Source organism: Exophiala bonariae (genome assembly GCF_035927105.1).
Source record: "Exophiala bonariae strain CCFEE 5792 chromosome Unknown scaffold_27, whole genome shotgun sequence".
Classification (NCBI taxonomy): Eukaryota; Fungi; Ascomycota; class Eurotiomycetes; order Chaetothyriales; family Herpotrichiellaceae; genus Exophiala; species Exophiala bonariae.
In genome coordinates, this window is record NW_027042502.1 from 528,023 (window position 1) to 544,428 (window position 16,406).

Consider the following 16,406-nt stretch of genomic DNA (forward strand, 5'->3'; position numbering starts at 1 on the left):
ATTGACTGGGATCTCTGGTCGCTTTGAAGGCCATGAACTTGCAAAGGACTTCGAGGGTGTCATGGACGACATGGATAATCCGTCCCAAGAAGTGTCGTGAGTGTCGCACGGGCACACACCCCTGGGAGGAAGAGGAACACGCTAATGCAGGTGAAAGAAACGCTAAAAAATGTACAATTGGACGACAAGTCTTCCAGTATGAACGCCAGGCATCAACTTGATATAGGTTTTCGAATACAATTCACCGGCAATGCCCTCGGGTCGAAGCTAGGCCAATGGTGCAGATGGAACCCATCTTCCGTGAGCCTTTTACTCCAGGTCTTGGAATTAAAATCAGTCAGGAGGCTGGCTCGACCAGACTTTGATTCGCTTTCCTTCCAATTTCCAAAGTATCGCCTACGTTGAACGCCCATGGTTGCTCTTTCTTTTCACTCTCTTTGCAAGAAGCTGTGGTGCATCCCACTTTCCCATTGTTGTACACTCCATCTCAATTCAAGTAGCTCCCCCCAACATAGCTACTGCTCACGCTGCTGCTGACCATGCTACTCTCTGGGGTGATCTGACCATACCCATTTTTGAAGAAGTCCTCTGGTACATAGAATGTCTCGCCTGTCGAAAATGTATCGATTTGCACCTTGCGCTCTTCTTCTGCTTTCACACCGTTGGAGATTGGACTGCTACTTGCATCAGAAAACGGTTCTCCATCCTCGGCTTCCTGCTTGGCGACAGGCTTTGGCCGCTTGGATGGTGTTTTGACCTCGCCTTCTCTCTTGCGCTTGGTTGGTGTGGAAGGAGGTGAAATACCCAGGCTTCCATGCAGTTTTTTGTCCGATTCGTTGCGCAACTTGTAATACTTTTGACTATTACAGTGTCAGTGGTGTTAACCCTTGCACCACAACATTTCATCATACCTGACAGCCGATGCTGAAAGACCTCCTCCAAGAAGGCCAGCAACAGCAGTCCATGTATCGGCAGATGGTCTGAGATTGGCACGAGATATAGCTAGTAGGAGCATTTGGCGCTCCCTCTCAGCTGTCCATTGGTAAGGCATATTTGCAAATTGTGCAGAGGTAGAAAATTGAACAATGAGGTACCAAGTGTTTCGTAAGCTCCTACGACATGTAGGTGGAGTTGAATGCAAATGAAGAGGAAGAACGGGAAGAGAAAACAGAGAGAAAGATGAAAATCTGGGAGAGCCAGAAGGCTCGGGCCTAGCAGCCGCTTGAGGAGGTAGGAGTGGATCGTTCAGAGCAGGAAGCATATCACATCATGGCGGCACTATCATCAGAAAATGCAGGATGGATGCTTCAGGGTGCCACCAGACAGGCGTGCTGGGAAATACTGGCATGAAAGCGGCAGAGCTTGCAACCAGGACGTAGAAGAGAAAGGTTGGGTATTGCCGATCTGGGTGGGAGGAGATGGGCAACACGTCCCATTTGTAGATCACCTGTCGATGTAGGTGTGAGGACAGCCTGAAAAAGGTCAGCAAGGACAAACATACATATCTCCCAAGCTTCAGAAATGCGACCGCTAAAACCTGTCCCGCTCGAAGCTATTTTAGCGAAGCTCCAGCGGTGTGACAGAAGCCAGCACGGCCTCTGGTCTGATCCATGCATGTAGTCTGTGAAATTCTCTGTAATGACGATACGGTGAAATCCAGGTGTAGTCCTTGCCATCGTTTCGTCCCTTCATCGATGCTCTTGATTCATGTTGACAACCAGGCTGAAATCTCTTGTAGCATTCTCAATCACATATATAAGAGTCGAACAAAAGCTCTTCCATTGCTCTCCACAATGTCTTGTCTTCCAAGAACACCGATTGCAAAAGTCCAGAGTAGCCCTCGCTCTAAAGACTCGCACAGCAAAATAACAACAATGGCAAAAGTCGAAATCAAGGACTCGGACATCGCAATCCTTATTGCTGCGATCCAAAACTCTGTTGGTCCACTGCAGGTTGGTCCAGCCCAACATTCCGAGAGCAAGATATTGCTCGTGCGAATACTAACAATGCCCAATTCTAGGTCGATGCCGAGAGGGTCGCGAAACAGCTTGGCATGAGTCTGTCCACCATTCCACCCAAGTTCACCACTCTTCGAAAGCGATACAACATTGACATCAAAGTCTTGAACTCGGGTGCGCTTCAACGTAATCGCACAAACACCCCCAAAAAGGCCAAATCTCGAAACAATCTTCAATCTGTGAAAGCAGCCGAGGCGGTGCCTTGGCCCGAACAGACCCTCGATGGAGTCAGGATTGATAGTCCTTCGCCGGTCAAGAACGAGAATGCCGACTCACCTTGCTGAGCCAGAAAGTTGCTGTGGTGTGGTAGGAGGCAATAGAGTGGTCGTGATGCTATACTTTGCGTTTGCTTGAGGACCCTCTCGGCACTGAAGAACACTGGAAATATAGATAGGGTAGTTGGTGTTTGGAATTGCATGTTGAGATACTGAAAATGTCAAGTCTTCGAACATTTCTTGCTTTGCGTCGTCTCGTCCCTGGAATCCTGCGTTTATAGTGTTATCTCTGCTTGATATGATCATGTGATCAAAGTTGGTCTTCAAAAGGCCATGCTCGCGGGATGAACACATCCGATCGTTGTCGCACAGTATTCAACTATTGCATCCGGGTCACAAGCAGCAGATCTGTAAGTTTGATCCATGATTCTCCTAGTTGCACGTGCTTGCATGGATAGTTGTAGCGGAACGTAGAGCGACACCTGGCCGAAAAAATGATCATCTTTGAATTTCCTTGTACACTAATAATTTTACAGAGTCTTCTCAACATACCGAACCATGTTCTCACTGGCGCCCGGAGGCAAACCCGTGATCGACGGACTGAGTATTGTCTGAAGCGCATCCTTTTCGATAACGATGCGTCTTCCCTCTAGGAAGTCTTTGACATCTACAGTGTTGATATCTTTCAGAGTTGCGTGTGCCCCAACAACAGCCATCTTTTCAAAAATCTCCGGGTATGATTCCTGGGTCAGGTCTGTGACAAGCAGAGTGCGACCATCAGTCTTGGTCCACCGATTGCCAGAGAAGACATTATTGAGCCAACGGTCCGATTGATCAAGTGAAGCACTAACATCGTTGTCCAAAATGATGAGCTCTCCCTTCCTATAGCGATAGCTCAAAGCCACACGAAAGGCATGCGCATAGACTTTGGCTTGCAGCTCTGTGGAAAAGTCCCTTGGGTGTGGTCCAAAGGCAACACCTCCACCGCGCCGAATAGGTGATTTTTTGTCTCCCACACGAGCTCTACCCGTGCCCTTCTGTGCTTGAATCTTGCGGTTGCTGCCATGTACATCGCCTCGCCATTTGGTACTGGCAGTTCCTTGCCGCGATCCATCGGCTTCAAAAATGACTGCTCGATGAAGGATGTCGCGCCTTAACGGGGCATTGAGGAACTGGGGGTGGTATAAGGCATATCCGTTGGGTTCGAGGGAGGGAAATTGGTATAATGTCGCAACAACTGGCTGTTCGAATGCATTTAGTGAAAGAGGGCTTTGACTGTGGCTTGGTCGGAGCGTTGTAGCAGTGAGATGGTCCGATGCGGTCTCTGTGACCGGCAGTCGAGTCTCTGTAGCGTATGCACGACAGAGCCTGGGAGCAAGACATTGCTGTGCGATGGTTAGTTTGAGCTCTTAACAGTTCATCCAAGGACCTCCTACTGTCAACGGATCGGCGGAATACAACACTCGGAATCCTCGGGCAAGTCCCAGCAGACTTCGAGTGGCGGTCGAGCGCGCCATCTCCAGAGTCTTTGCTGCAAAACAATAGGGCGATGGGGATCGAGAGAGACAGCTTAATTCCACAACGACTTCATGGGAAGAAAAGTCATGGAACAAGACCTCAGGACGAAATGTTGGAAAGGGCATGTTAGCCGAGGACTAGGTCAGTCACGTGCTTACGAGTTCTGCTTGACGCGACTTGGCGGAAACCCACCCTCACCTTTTCGGATTCTGATGCAACGACAACCAACCGCTCGACTACAATCACATCATGCTTCATAATCTGGTGGCTGCTTCTCATGCACTGATTTATTAACCATCCACCATCTCAAGGTGTACCTAGACCAGCGTTGCCCGCGCCCTTTGCCCCTGGAGCACTTGATGACCAAGGAATTCCCGAGAATAGCGCCTTACATAACCTCAGGCACGGAATCCCCTACTTTCTTCTTTATCGCCTAAATGAGGACATTCAGTGGCAGGCTTTCAAGCCTTGGCTACACCCCAGTGCTCGTTTGCAAGGCTCTTCTTCAGCCCTGACAACAGGAAGACTAGTGGTGGCTCAACTCCAAACGAGTCGCAAGCAACAGCCCAATAGCAACAGTTCACTAGGGTCTCCTCGACCATCTCCTTGGACGCCTAAAAGTCAAAAATCTGATGCGGCTCAGCGCCATTAGCCTCCAGTGTTGGACCCCTTCGACCTCTTATGGCCCGGCAGAGTATCATATGCTTAGGCCTGACCAGGTAGGTCCAATGAGAACTTTCCAATCTCAATCCACCTGTGCTTGGCGGACCTTGATGCATATTGGAAGACGGCCTGATTCACCAGAAATACAACACTGTCTTGCACGGCGATGTTCAGCTAACTAGAATAAATTTGTTGAAGTCTATTAAACCATGGAACCAACTATTCAGGTAGTGAATCATCCACTCTTACCTGCCATTACGCTCGTTCACGTTTTTCCGGCTTTTCTTATTCCTTACGTATTATGATGTACAGCATTTAGATCATTAATCGAAAGTTCAGAGCTTTTTATGGAGAGATTTCGCTTCCAAAATCCCTTCACCAGGCGATATCAACGCCCACAGCAGATCTACGACGATATTCCCATGCGCAATGACCTATCAGCATACACTCATGATCCAAAACACAGTGTAACTTTCGGAAGTTCAATCAAAGACGTTGTTGATGAGCCTAGATACAATGGGCCCACGAACACCGAATGGAATCCTCTCGCCTTGAGCCGGCCAGTACTCCTCACCTTTGCTCTGCTTGCAGCGGCAGTCGTTGCGACCCTAGGGGGGATCTACAGTCGGTCACAGACATACCAAGGAATCGCTGAGACTAACGACAACTTACATTACCTTTGGACCTATGGGCCGACGGCCTTTCTGATACTGTTCACTGTTGGCTGGCGTCAGGTGGACAATGCCATAAAATCTTTGCAACCATGGGCGGAGATGGCACGTGGGCCTGTCCCAGCAGAAAGAAGTCTTCTACTCGATTATATCACACCCTTTCAAGCAACAACCCTGTGGCGTTCGGTGCTCGCTGGCCACTACGGCGTTGCGTTATCCGTCATAATTTTCTTTCTCACCAAGGTCCTAACCATAGTCTCAACAGGCTTACTAACTCTACAACCCATCCGTATCGACTCCATCCGAACCACTATATCATACGACACGATCTTCGATGGAGCAAATTTCGCTAGTGGGTCAGTTGTCGACACACGACCTGCGTACGCCCTGTATGCCATTCAAGCCTTCAATACTAGTTACCCACCAGGAACGAATGATATGTACGCCGTCCAAAGGTTTTCTTCTCTATCAGGAAATACCAGCGACCTCCAATCCTTCACTGCAACGCTGGAGGGCTTCAGCTCAAGTACCAAATGCGAATCTGGATCGATGAACTTCACAGTCGGTCATGACAATCAGAACAGCATAGCTCCAGTATCCAGCTACTGGAATACCACTATATCTCTTCCGGGATGTGAAATTTACGAGGCTTTTCTGGATGCCTATCCATGGATGTACAACACTTCAGATGAGAATCCAGAGCCAAGATACGGTTACTCTGCAAGCTTTCAAGCGGCGAATTGCTCAAATCTTGAGAACGAGGATCCTTCAAAATGGAGATTTTTAGTCACGGCTTTGCACGTCAAGGGTACGGGACAGAACGACAATGAGATCCTAGAATCTTCAAACCTTGTTTGTGTGCCGGAGTACAGCATCGGGCCAGTTACAGTCACGACTGATTCAATGAATAACATTATCAAAGTCGTGCCTGCGAGCGAGGACTCTCGTCAACTCGCCGGAGTTTCAGCTGGGGACCTTACCAATGGCGTTGAAAGTACTGTCAAGTTGTCTACCCAAATTGACTTCGATCCTGATCCTGAAAACTCTGTCTTGGATGCTTTCATGCGGCTTGGTGCCTCGGAGATGGGAATTTTGGAGCCAAAAGATCTCCTTGATCGGGATACCCTCGAAAGTCTAAGCAAACGCACATTTCAAAGACTGGCGGCTCAAATAGCCAATACTTTCCTCACAACAACAGTTGCAGATTATGGCAATTCGGCTCCACTGTCAGCCACAAAATCACAAAGTGAATCTCGACTCGTGGTCCGCGAACTACCGACGAGGATAATGCAAGGCTTGGCAGCTGCAATATGCCTCCTTACGGTGATGGTCACCTTTCTCGTTCCCCGAGGAGTCGTCCCGCGGAACGTTGATGCGATTGCTCCCTTGGTTGCAATCATGGCTCGAAGTCCAGCATTACAAAGACAACTGCGGATGATTGGCCACCTTGATATGAAAGATTTGCGTAATGTCCTTTCCCAGTACAATTTTCAAACTCTCGTGGATGAACGAACAGGTGTACGTGCTTTCTCGATTCAAGGTATTCCTAAGAATTCTGTCCGCTCGAGCACTCAGCACATGGAAAGATCTCGCACGCTAGAAACTTTTCGGTGGTGGCGTCCTTGGGTCCTCACCCGTCGTGCCATGTCAGCTTGTTTGATATCGCCCATTGCCGTCATCATTGCTCTCGAGATTACTTATCGCAAGTCGAATACCAATCAAGGCCTTGCAGATGTTGATGCCGAATCTTTAACAAGGTATGCGTGGATCTATGTGCCGACGTTGGTGGTAGTACTGATTGGTACACTCTATAACTCTATGGATTTCGAGTTGGAGTTGTCTGCAGCCTACTATGCGCTTTCCAAAGAATACTGCGATGCTAAATCAAGCATGTTTCAAAAGCAGTTCCGAGGCATTGCTCTCCAAAGTGTATGGTTGGCACTACGAAATCGCAAGTTCGCACTTGCCGCTGCTTCTGTATCAATAATACTGTCACCATTGCTTACGATCGTCGTGAGTGGCCTATTTATACCCCAAGCTATCACAAATATCACTCCCGTTGACGTCGAAAGCCTTACTTGGTTCAACACAACAGGCTGTTACGATTGTACGTTCTACTCGAGTACAAGGGCCAAGACTATTCCTGGGTTGATTATCCAGGCCAATATGTCATATCCAGCCTGGACTTATGATGAATTAGCCCTTCCACAAATCTCGTTGTCGGTTGACAAGTCGGCGGAGGCGACTAGAAATATCACGAACATGAACGGTACCATCGATCTTACTACATCAGCCCTCCGTGCTGGGGTGAACTGCAGTCTTGTCCAAACAGACCAGATCCACGATGTCGAACTAAACATCACTGAACAAAGTCTTATGATAAATTGGACATATTCTACCTGCAATGAAATGGTCGAGTATACAGAAGCTCGTATATATTCTTGGGATGAAACACCGTGGTATATTGGCAGCTCCCAGGCGTTGGTGGGTGACCCACCGTGTGCTGCGTTCGCTTTGACGTACGCGCTTATCGATGAAAACAAGGAGGTAAAAGATCTCGCCATACACTTGTGCTCTGCTTCAGTTGAGATGGTTCAGGTGGATGCAACATTTGATCTTCCAGATTTTGCTATCGCATCTCCTCCAATCGTGGACGAAAGCTCTGCCACTCACTTTTCTGATTGGTACGATCTATCCCCGGAATATGGGAATCTCAATGTCACAAAGGGTGGCGACATCGATAGTGTGTTCAGTGCCATGATCGCTGGGAAATACGGTGTGCCTTTGGAGGAGCTAGCCAATAGTACTACCATCATTGCCTCCTTTACAAAGCTGTACCGCACGTACGCTGCGCAGATCTTCAACACCGATTTCCGCTCAACTATGGAGGACCTACCACGAAACCAGAGTCAGGCTCTAGCCATTCCTCTCACACAGCAGGCCTCATACACGAATACCAACCGCGTCCGCCTCTTCCAGTCCGAAGTTTCAACGCGGATTCTGCAAGGGCTACTCGTAGGTCTGCTCATCTGTGGGTTGGTTGTTTTCGTTCTTATCGACGCAAGAAAAGTCCTTTCAAAACCACTAGGCACCATCGCCGTAACTGCCACATTATTGGCGAGCAGCACGCTCGTAGATGAAAAATCTGGCTCGGCTCCCCCGCCTGGTGCTGAATGGTGGAGCGATAGCGAATGGAAGAAGCAAGGAATCTGGGCCGACAAGTTGTTCCGGATGGGCTGGTGGTATGAGCAAGAGAGCAGTATCAGAACGGCAACAAATTCGGAAGAGGAGGAAGGTGGGCCGTTGACGGGCGCAAATGGCACAGAAGAATTTACGAAGATGACGAAGGATTTCAGAATTGATACCAAGCCGCCGGTATAGATGTTTGGAGGTCTCATGACTTTACCGGCGTATTTTGCCGGAGTGTTGGTACATGTTTTGAAGGCACAAATCAGGTATGCGACGATGCCATGCCCGGGAGGGTGTGGCTCTAGTCGTCCCTAGCCTCCAAGCCTTGACATTCCTCCGAGGTTGGCCCTTGCTCACCATAGCTTCCCCGCGTACAAAGCGAGAGCCGAAGCTTGGCAACGCAACAGGCTTTCTGCAATCTCTCATCACACAGTTTTCCCTAGGTATGAGTTACAACCGCGTAATTTGGTTTTAGTTTCGCAAATGGAAGGGGGGCATCGCCCAGGTCCCATACGAAAGGGCAGAGTACGGACGGGATGTCTGACTTGTCGCTCAAGAAAAGTCAAATGCGATGAGGAGCGACCTGTCTGCTTTAACTGTACACGTCTCAATAGAGCCTGCCTTTATGAGTTTCTGTCCATTGATTACCATTCCCAGCAGCCGACACATCTGTATCAGACTGCTTCTGCGGCAACAGGAGTCCTGAATACGTACAGCGATGGCTTCGCTCTGGACAATACAGCTACGCCTTCAAGTAACACTTTCGACGTACCGGCACTCGACGTAGCGGCGCAAGACGCGCAAATTTCTCCCGGACGTTCATCGGTTTCTTTCGATGCCATGGTGGGCGAGTGGGGTGACTTTTTCTCTACCGTTCCATATCAAGAACTCGGTTTGCAGCTAAGTCCTCAAAACGATTCTGAGGACATCTCGGAGCGTCTCGCGGAGGCTATGGAACCGACATCTCAATTTGCATACTTTGTTAATCATATGCAGTTGCCATTCATTGTCCCCTGGGATGAAAGCAACTGGGCTCATGCCAAACTTGAGATAGCTCAGATGGCCAGTAGCAGCCCACAAATATCTGCGACCTTGATTGCAGTCGAAAATCTATACGAGACACTTGCCAAGGGCGGAGAGACAGCAGATACCTTGCCTGCTTATTTTACCGCCAAAGCAGGTTACACATTAACCATGAAGAATGGCCAGCTCAGCATAGACGAATTGTTTGTGACAACCTTTCTTCTCTGCTGCTTCGAAGTAGTAGCTCAGCAAGAAACCATTTCGAGCACTCTGAAGCAGAAAGACGCGCTTGTTGCCGCCCTCGAGGTAGCCCAGGATCAAAAGCCATGGTCCATTCTTGTCCAACGGATCATTATCTGGTTGCATCTATTTCACGCCAAAGCCCTACACCTTGGTGGACGTGGCATCCTCAGTCCCAAGATCTTGAGTCTACTTCAGGACCAGCAAAATGCAGCTCTCTGTTTGCGTGGCTCATCCTCCAGTACTGGTCTTGGCTTCTGTTCTGTGACGGAATCACTGCAGCAGGGCCTCTTTCAGTTCTACTTAGAGCTACAGCGAATAACCATCCTTGCCGCGTCCATGAATCGGCATCACCGCCCACGCGGAGCACCTGCGGTTGAATCACAGGTCGACCGCATCTCCTGCACCATTGCGCGGCAGCTTGAGAACCTGTGGCAAGGCCGGCCAGCAATCCTTGACTGCAGCACAGCCGAGCTGTCGAGAGTACTCCAGTGCTCGAAACAGGAACTGCCCCATATAAATCTGTTGTCCAGCCTCTGCAAGTTGTGCTATTATGCTGAAATCATCTATTATTGCCGCTCCCAGGGTCGTGTGGATACCTTGCAGAAGAAAATCTTACCGGCACGAGAAAAAATACGGGCACTGATACATGAGATGGAGGCTGAAGCGAAGAGAGAAACCTTACTTTGCCAGCCAGCTCTGGCTTGGCCGCTCTTCCTCTACGCTGTTGAAAGTAAAAGCCAAGAAGAGGTGGCGTGGGCATTGGGCAGATTCCATTCTATACGGAACCCGCTTTGGCATACCGAGTTTATTGAGACGTTTGTGCGCGATCTGACAGAGGAGCAGCTGCGAAAAGGTGAACGCGTGGACTCGCGGTTCTTCTGCGTGGAGCAGTACGGCACTGTCCCGCCTTTCTTATGAGGAGGGAGACGGTGATTAATGATCATGAATCATCTGGTTCTACACAGCTACTTCCGAAGTATCGAGTGCTCTAGCCTTGCTGTATGTAGACCCTGGCTTCAAAAGGTGCCAAAACCTGCTGTTGCCACTCTGGTTCAGCATCATTACTGTGAGTGCCGATCAGAAACTGTGTCTCTTCCGATGCAAAGCCATCAGGGTGTGTAAACTGCAAAGTCTCTCTCGATAGGTTTGCGACGATCAAGCTCTTTGCCCCAGTGCGTTCGTCGATCTTCAGGAACGACATCAAATTCCTTTCCTGTTCAATGGCCACGAAGCTCCCATACACAAAGAGGCTGGCATAATTCTTCCTGAGAGCTAATATCGAACGCCAATAGCTCAGTACGCTTCCTTTGGTGTTTATCTGATCAGCCACATTGATCTCGCGATGAACATCCAGCACCGACATCCAAGGCTGTACGTCTTCATCGCAGAAGCCGGCATTGTGAGTCGCATCCCATTGCATCGGTACTCGGGCATGGTCTCGTGCCACACGCTGAAGGTTGCGGCGGGCCTGCTCGATTGAACCTGAATTATTGCGACTGCGCGCACAGATATCGCGAAAGTAATTGACCGATCTGACACACTTGTATTCATCTGGCGACCAGGACTCAGGTGCATTGACCATACCGATCTCTTGGCCCTGATATAAGAACAATGTTCCGGTCATGGTCGCGAGAATTGTCGCCAGCATCTTGGCTGCACTCTGTCGGTATGCTGGAAGATCTGAAGCAAACCGAGATATTGATCGACCTTGATCATGATTTTCCAGGAAGACGGTAGTCCATGCATCAGTCTCTGCAGGCAGCGTCTGCCATTTTGTTAATTGGTTCTTGAAATCAAGGTTGTCAAAGGGCTGCGGCAGAAAACGATTTCCAGGCGTTTGTCCGAGGTTCACCGTGTCAAAGTTCAAGACCATGTTCAATTCGCCCGAGCGCGCAGAGATGTATTGTAGGACCTCGTTACTGTCGGGTGTATTTGGCAGTTCACCAACTGTCATGACATCGAACCCTGATAAAATATCCTTGATCTCTTTCAAGTACTCATGGATCCGAGGGCCGTTGGTGTATCGACAGACAGCTACCTGTGTGGCTTCCTGCGGCTCTGTGATTGGGGCATCCGGCAATCCAGGGACCTTGGAATACTTGTTGACAGTATCGATGCGAAAGCCATCCACACCGCGCTTGAGCCAAAACCTGATCGCGCTTTCGTAGATTGCCCTGCGGCATTCTTCGTTCTCCCAGTTCAGGTCGGGCTGGCCACTTGCATAGACATGTAAATAATACTCCTCGGTGAGCGGATCCCAAGTCCACGCAGGTTTAGTAAACTGGCTCCTCCAGTTGTTGGGACGACATCTATTACCATGCTCATCGAATTTAGGAGCTCGCCAGAAGTACCAGTCTCGCTTCGGGTTATCTTTAGAAGATCTCGATTCAAGGAACCAGGAGTGTTGGTCGGAGGTGTGATTAATGACTAGGTCGAAAATGATCTTCATCCCTCTCTTGTGAGTTTCGCGAATTAAACGCTCGCAGTCCTCGAGCGTTCCATATGGTTCGTGTATATCCTCGAAGTCAGAGATGTCGTATCCCATATCGACCTGTGGGCTCTTGAAATGGGGCGAGACCCAAATGATGTCTACCCCTATGTCTCGGATGTAGTCTAACTTCGATATAATGCCAGGTATGTCTCCGATGCCATCTCCATTGGAGTCCTTGAAAGACGCTGGATATACCTGGTACACGATGCCTTCCTTCCACCAGGTGGTTTTGTGTTGGAAAGTTGCATGTGGCATGCTGAAATCGTGTACGTGGATTACGATTTGAGCCTATTGGGGCATGAGTAGTTCACTATTCTTTGTTTTGGGCATTCTTCAAGCGCAAAATGCTACTCAGGCTGTAATGTGATATATAAATACTGCCCCCGCTGGCAAAAGATTCGGTATCCACCGCTAATCCCTCGCCGACCCCTCTCTACAAGGCGGACATTATGCCTCGTCGGCTATCGGCGAGCTAGCCGAGGAGTCCGTAGATTCGTTGCGGCAGTGGCTGCAGCAATACGAGTGCCCACTGAATGACATCAAAGATTTCTTCAACCGACCGCAACGCTTCAGCTACCACACTCTGTCTACCCGCTGTCTTCTGAGAGATGGTTGCGAGATACTGCCGATAGGCGAGCGTCTAAGTCGGCGAATGGCACACCTATCCACATAGCTCGTCGGCACGCATGTCCAGTACATATATATATATACGATCTTTCGGCCATGCTTCAGTTCCATATACTTCTATCGTTCGGATCATCCAAAAGTTAGGGAAGAAAAAACATTCATTCCATTTTGTTACCCCCCTCACCACTGCCACCATGTCTCACCCCAAGTTAGATGATGCAGGGCTTTCAAATCTCAAAGAAGTCGCAAGTCACTGTGAAAGCCGGAATGATGATCGCGAGGAATTACGAGAGGCCCAGATCGCGGCTGAACATGAACGAGAAACCTCATTCCTCAAATCGCTGAAGCTTTACCCTGCTGCGATTGCTTGGTCTGTCCTGCTGTCAACCGCCATTATCATGGAGGGCTACGACATGAAACTGATCGGCTCTCTGAACGCCCAGCCGGCTTTTAAACGGCGTTATGGCAAACAACTACCTAACGGCCGCTACGAAATCCCAGCTCCATGGCAAGCAGGTCTGTCAAATGGCGCCTCCGTTGGCTCACTTATCGGCCTGTACCTTAATGGTCACATCTCCGAACGTATCGGGTTCAAAAAGACCATGTTGGCTTCTTTAGCCTTAATGGCCGGCACCATTTTTATTCCTTTCTTCGCACCAAGCATCGAGGTCCTACAAGTTGGACAGATCTTCCAGGGCATTCCATGGGGAATATTCCAAACGCTGACCACCGCATATGCAGCTGAAGTCTGTCCTGTCCATTTGCGCGGCTATCTCACAACCTACGTCAACCTCTGTTGGGTATGTCTCGGCTTATCCGGTCCATCAACATTGATCTTTACTTACGTAGATACAGGTCTTTGGGCAATTCCTTTCGGCAGGTGTCCTTAGAGCCATGGTAAGTTCCTTGACTTCACTCCCATAAAGATCTATGCTTACCCACTTTTTGCAGGCCGGACGCACTGACGAATGGGCGTATCGAATCCCCTTCGCGCTACAATGGATGTGGCCAGTCCCCTTGATGGTCGGCATTGCATTCGCACCGGAATCTCCCTGGTGGTGTGTGCGACAGAACCGCCTCGAAGAAGCAAAGCGCAATCTGCGTCGTCTGACTTCATGCAATAATCGATCTGATGAAGATATTCACCACATGATGGCACTCATGCAAGTCACTGTCAACAAAGAGAAAGAAGCTGGCACTGGATCTTCGTACCTCGACTGCTTCCGAGGGGTTGATCTCCGCCGTACCATTCTCGCCTGCTGCGTCTGGGCAATCCAGATCTTGTCCGGCACAGGTCTCCGCACTTACTCGACGTACTTCTATCAACAAGCTGGCCTACCGACCGTGCAGGCCTTCAACATGAGCGTGATTCAATACGCTCTGGGAATCGTCGGCGTGTTCATTGCCTGGTTCCTTCTACCATACTGCAGCCGGCGAACGCTGTATATCTGGGGCCTGGCCGGTCTCGGCCTGTGCCTGATCGTCATCGGTGGCCTTGGTACGGTCGACTACACCACACGGCCCGCCATCTCGTGGGGCATTGGGAGCATGCTGATCGTGTACACCGTCATCTACGACATCACTGTCGGCCCCATTTGCTACGCGTTGGTCTCTGAAATCCCCTCTTCTTCGTTGCGGAGCAAATCTATCGTCCTCGCCCGCATGACTTACAACCTGCTCAACATCGTCAGCAACGTCATCACACCCTTCATGCTCAACCCAGGCGCCTGGGCGTGGGGTGCCAAGACAGGCTTCTTCTTCGCTGGAACGTGTGCCGTGTCTCTAGTGTTTACCATCTTGTGCATCCCGGAGACGAAGGGCCGCACATATGCAGAGTTGACGGTGCTGTTTTAGAGTGGCGTTAAGGCCTGGAAGTTCAAGGGCGAGAAGGTAGATCTTACTCGTGCCGCAGAGGGCGAGGACTAGGGTAAATGAGGGTAATCCCCATGCACACGCCTTTTAGAGCTTCCTATCACACCGTCATGTCGATGATAGGCATGTTGTGTTCGCTCAGCATAGCTTACCGACCACGCTTTTGGTACTGAAAGACATGAAGCATGGATGAAATTGATATCTTACCGACTTTTCACCATGTATCAGGTCATAACAATCACTTGCGAGCATACCTAGCTTCTTTATCTAACCTAGTAAACCCCCAATAGCCACTTCTGTCACCTGCGCCGCAGCGCTTAATAAGTCAAGGCAGCACACTCGTGGCAGGGTCTTCTGAGGTTCGCCACAGCGTCTGAATGGTGAAACAGAAATCCGAACCGAATGGGAGGTGTAGAGAGGATGCATGGCACGATACCAGGTATAGCAAACCACAGAGTGAACAGGGGAGGGTCGGAGTACTGGCATCGGCCGCAAGGGGTATTTTCCAATGCTCATGATTAAGCTACGTAGTCAGATGTGCAAAGTTGATTTCCATTTTTGCACAATGGTTCGAATCACAGAGAAGGTTCGGATGTCTGAGAAGCGAAATCCAAAGGAAGCCAAGATTTTTGCAATCTTCTGTCTGATACGACAACCCAACGAAATCTGTGGCGATGCTTCTAGTCGTGCAGACGTTGTGGTATATAAGCATCGAAATTGAAAGATTATGCAGCACCGGGATATCGCCCGGCTGAGAGGCACTGAGCAACGATCTGTGATGTCAGAATCTGACCCGATGGCTCGTGACCAGATCAAATGAAAGATCTGATTTGATCATACGTGCAGGAGTGCTGGATCGAACAAGTCGATCATGCTACTTATCTAATCGTCCGTCCCTTTCATCGCTTCCAATTCCTCGCCCATACTACCCGGGATACTTCGTGTCTGTCGGGCCCAAAATATGGTCGTGGAGTTTAACTATTGGACGTCACACTTAGGTCCCCAGGTACATAACCGCAGACTCCTCGTCGGACCTTAGGGCTGGTAGACCCACTTCTCGCGTTATTGATCCCAAGTGTCATGGTCGGAAGCCACTCTGCCAAAGAACAAAGCCATAGTTGGAATTGCAACCACAAGATGCGCGTCCAGAGTCCTGAAGTATACTTGGGGTAATGGGTAGATACTCATAGCTATTCTCGGCATTGATCCATTTGCGACACCTCACAACCCTCCTACCAAGCCAAGTAGGTGTATGTCTCGGAGACATTCCAGGAACATGGCGGAGATTTTCTCGGAGACTTTGATCGTCGAGGTGGGAAATGTCTACGCGAGAGGGATCACCACATCGTGAAAGAGGCCACTTCTGAGAGAGGGCGCAGTGCAACTTCTTGTTAGATTCGTTGGAGACCCTGTTTGCTCTGCAAGAGATTTACTGAGATGGCCACACCGTTTGAACTCTATGTCATACCTGGCGGCCTATATCCTCGTCGGGTGCTCATTTACCTCTCCGAAAAAGGAGTCTCTACATCTAACAACTCGCCCAAGCCGCCAGAAGGTTCTCGGATACTCATAATCACCCAGGTGACAACAACAGCAACTCTCAAAATGACCGCACCAGGAAAACCAACCGGGAGTGTACCGATTCTCGCGCTTGGCGATGGCACGTTCATCAAGCAATCCATAGCCATACTTGAGTTTCTGGAGGATATATGCGACGCCTTCGAACCGGATTTAGTGAACTCCAGTACCGTTTTCCCGGATCCTGATTCCGTATTCGGTATGCAGAAGCATTTGAGAGGGTTGGGCCTAGCATGCGAGGAAAAACTGCGCAGGACAGGGCACGAACCCGGGAGATGATGCAACTGGCCGACGAGGC

The 16,406-nt window shown here is 49.7% G+C and overlaps 6 protein-coding genes across 6 annotated transcripts; 3 read left to right on the forward strand and 3 right to left on the reverse strand.

Moving 5' to 3' along the window:
• Window positions 1–487: 487 nt before the first annotated feature.
• On the reverse strand, window positions 488–1,051 carry LTR84_007103 (uncharacterized protein; the record flags this gene model as incomplete). Its single annotated transcript, XM_064850658.1, has 2 exons — window positions 488–860; window positions 912–1,051. 2 exons carry the CDS (start codon window positions 1,049–1,051, stop codon window positions 488–490), a joined length of 513 nt encoding a protein of 170 aa, XP_064702727.1.
• Window positions 1,052–1,874: 823 nt separating this feature from the next.
• LTR84_007104 (uncharacterized protein) lies at window positions 1,875–2,302 on the forward strand (the record flags this gene model as incomplete). The annotated part of the gene is made up of 2 exons (XM_064850659.1): window positions 1,875–1,952; window positions 2,021–2,302. The coding sequence occupies 2 exons, from the start codon at window positions 1,875–1,877 to the stop codon at window positions 2,300–2,302; spliced, it is 360 nt and encodes a 119-aa protein (XP_064702728.1).
• A 461-nt stretch (window positions 2,303–2,763) lies between these two features.
• LTR84_007105 (uncharacterized protein) lies at window positions 2,764–3,750 on the reverse strand (the record flags this gene model as incomplete). The annotated part of the gene is made up of 2 exons (XM_064850660.1): window positions 2,764–3,618; window positions 3,670–3,750. 2 exons carry the CDS (start codon window positions 3,748–3,750, stop codon window positions 2,764–2,766), a joined length of 936 nt encoding a protein of 311 aa, XP_064702729.1.
• A 1,011-nt stretch (window positions 3,751–4,761) lies between these two features.
• Window positions 4,762–10,458, forward strand: LTR84_007106 (uncharacterized protein; the record flags this gene model as incomplete). Its single annotated transcript, XM_064850661.1, has 2 exons — window positions 4,762–8,460; window positions 8,932–10,458. The coding sequence occupies 2 exons, from the start codon at window positions 4,762–4,764 to the stop codon at window positions 10,456–10,458; spliced, it is 5,226 nt and encodes a 1,741-aa protein (XP_064702730.1).
• Window positions 10,459–10,528: 70 nt separating this feature from the next.
• LTR84_007107 (uncharacterized protein) lies at window positions 10,529–12,286 on the reverse strand (the record flags this gene model as incomplete). The annotated part of the gene is made up of 1 exon (XM_064850662.1): window positions 10,529–12,286. The coding sequence occupies one exon, from the start codon at window positions 12,284–12,286 to the stop codon at window positions 10,529–10,531; it is 1,758 nt and encodes a 585-aa protein (XP_064702731.1).
• A 566-nt stretch (window positions 12,287–12,852) lies between these two features.
• On the forward strand, window positions 12,853–14,512 carry LTR84_007108 (uncharacterized protein; the record flags this gene model as incomplete). The annotated part of the gene is made up of 3 exons (XM_064850663.1): window positions 12,853–13,458; window positions 13,514–13,555; window positions 13,610–14,512. The coding sequence occupies 3 exons, from the start codon at window positions 12,853–12,855 to the stop codon at window positions 14,510–14,512; spliced, it is 1,551 nt and encodes a 516-aa protein (XP_064702732.1).
• Window positions 14,513–16,406: the final 1,894 nt, after the last annotated feature.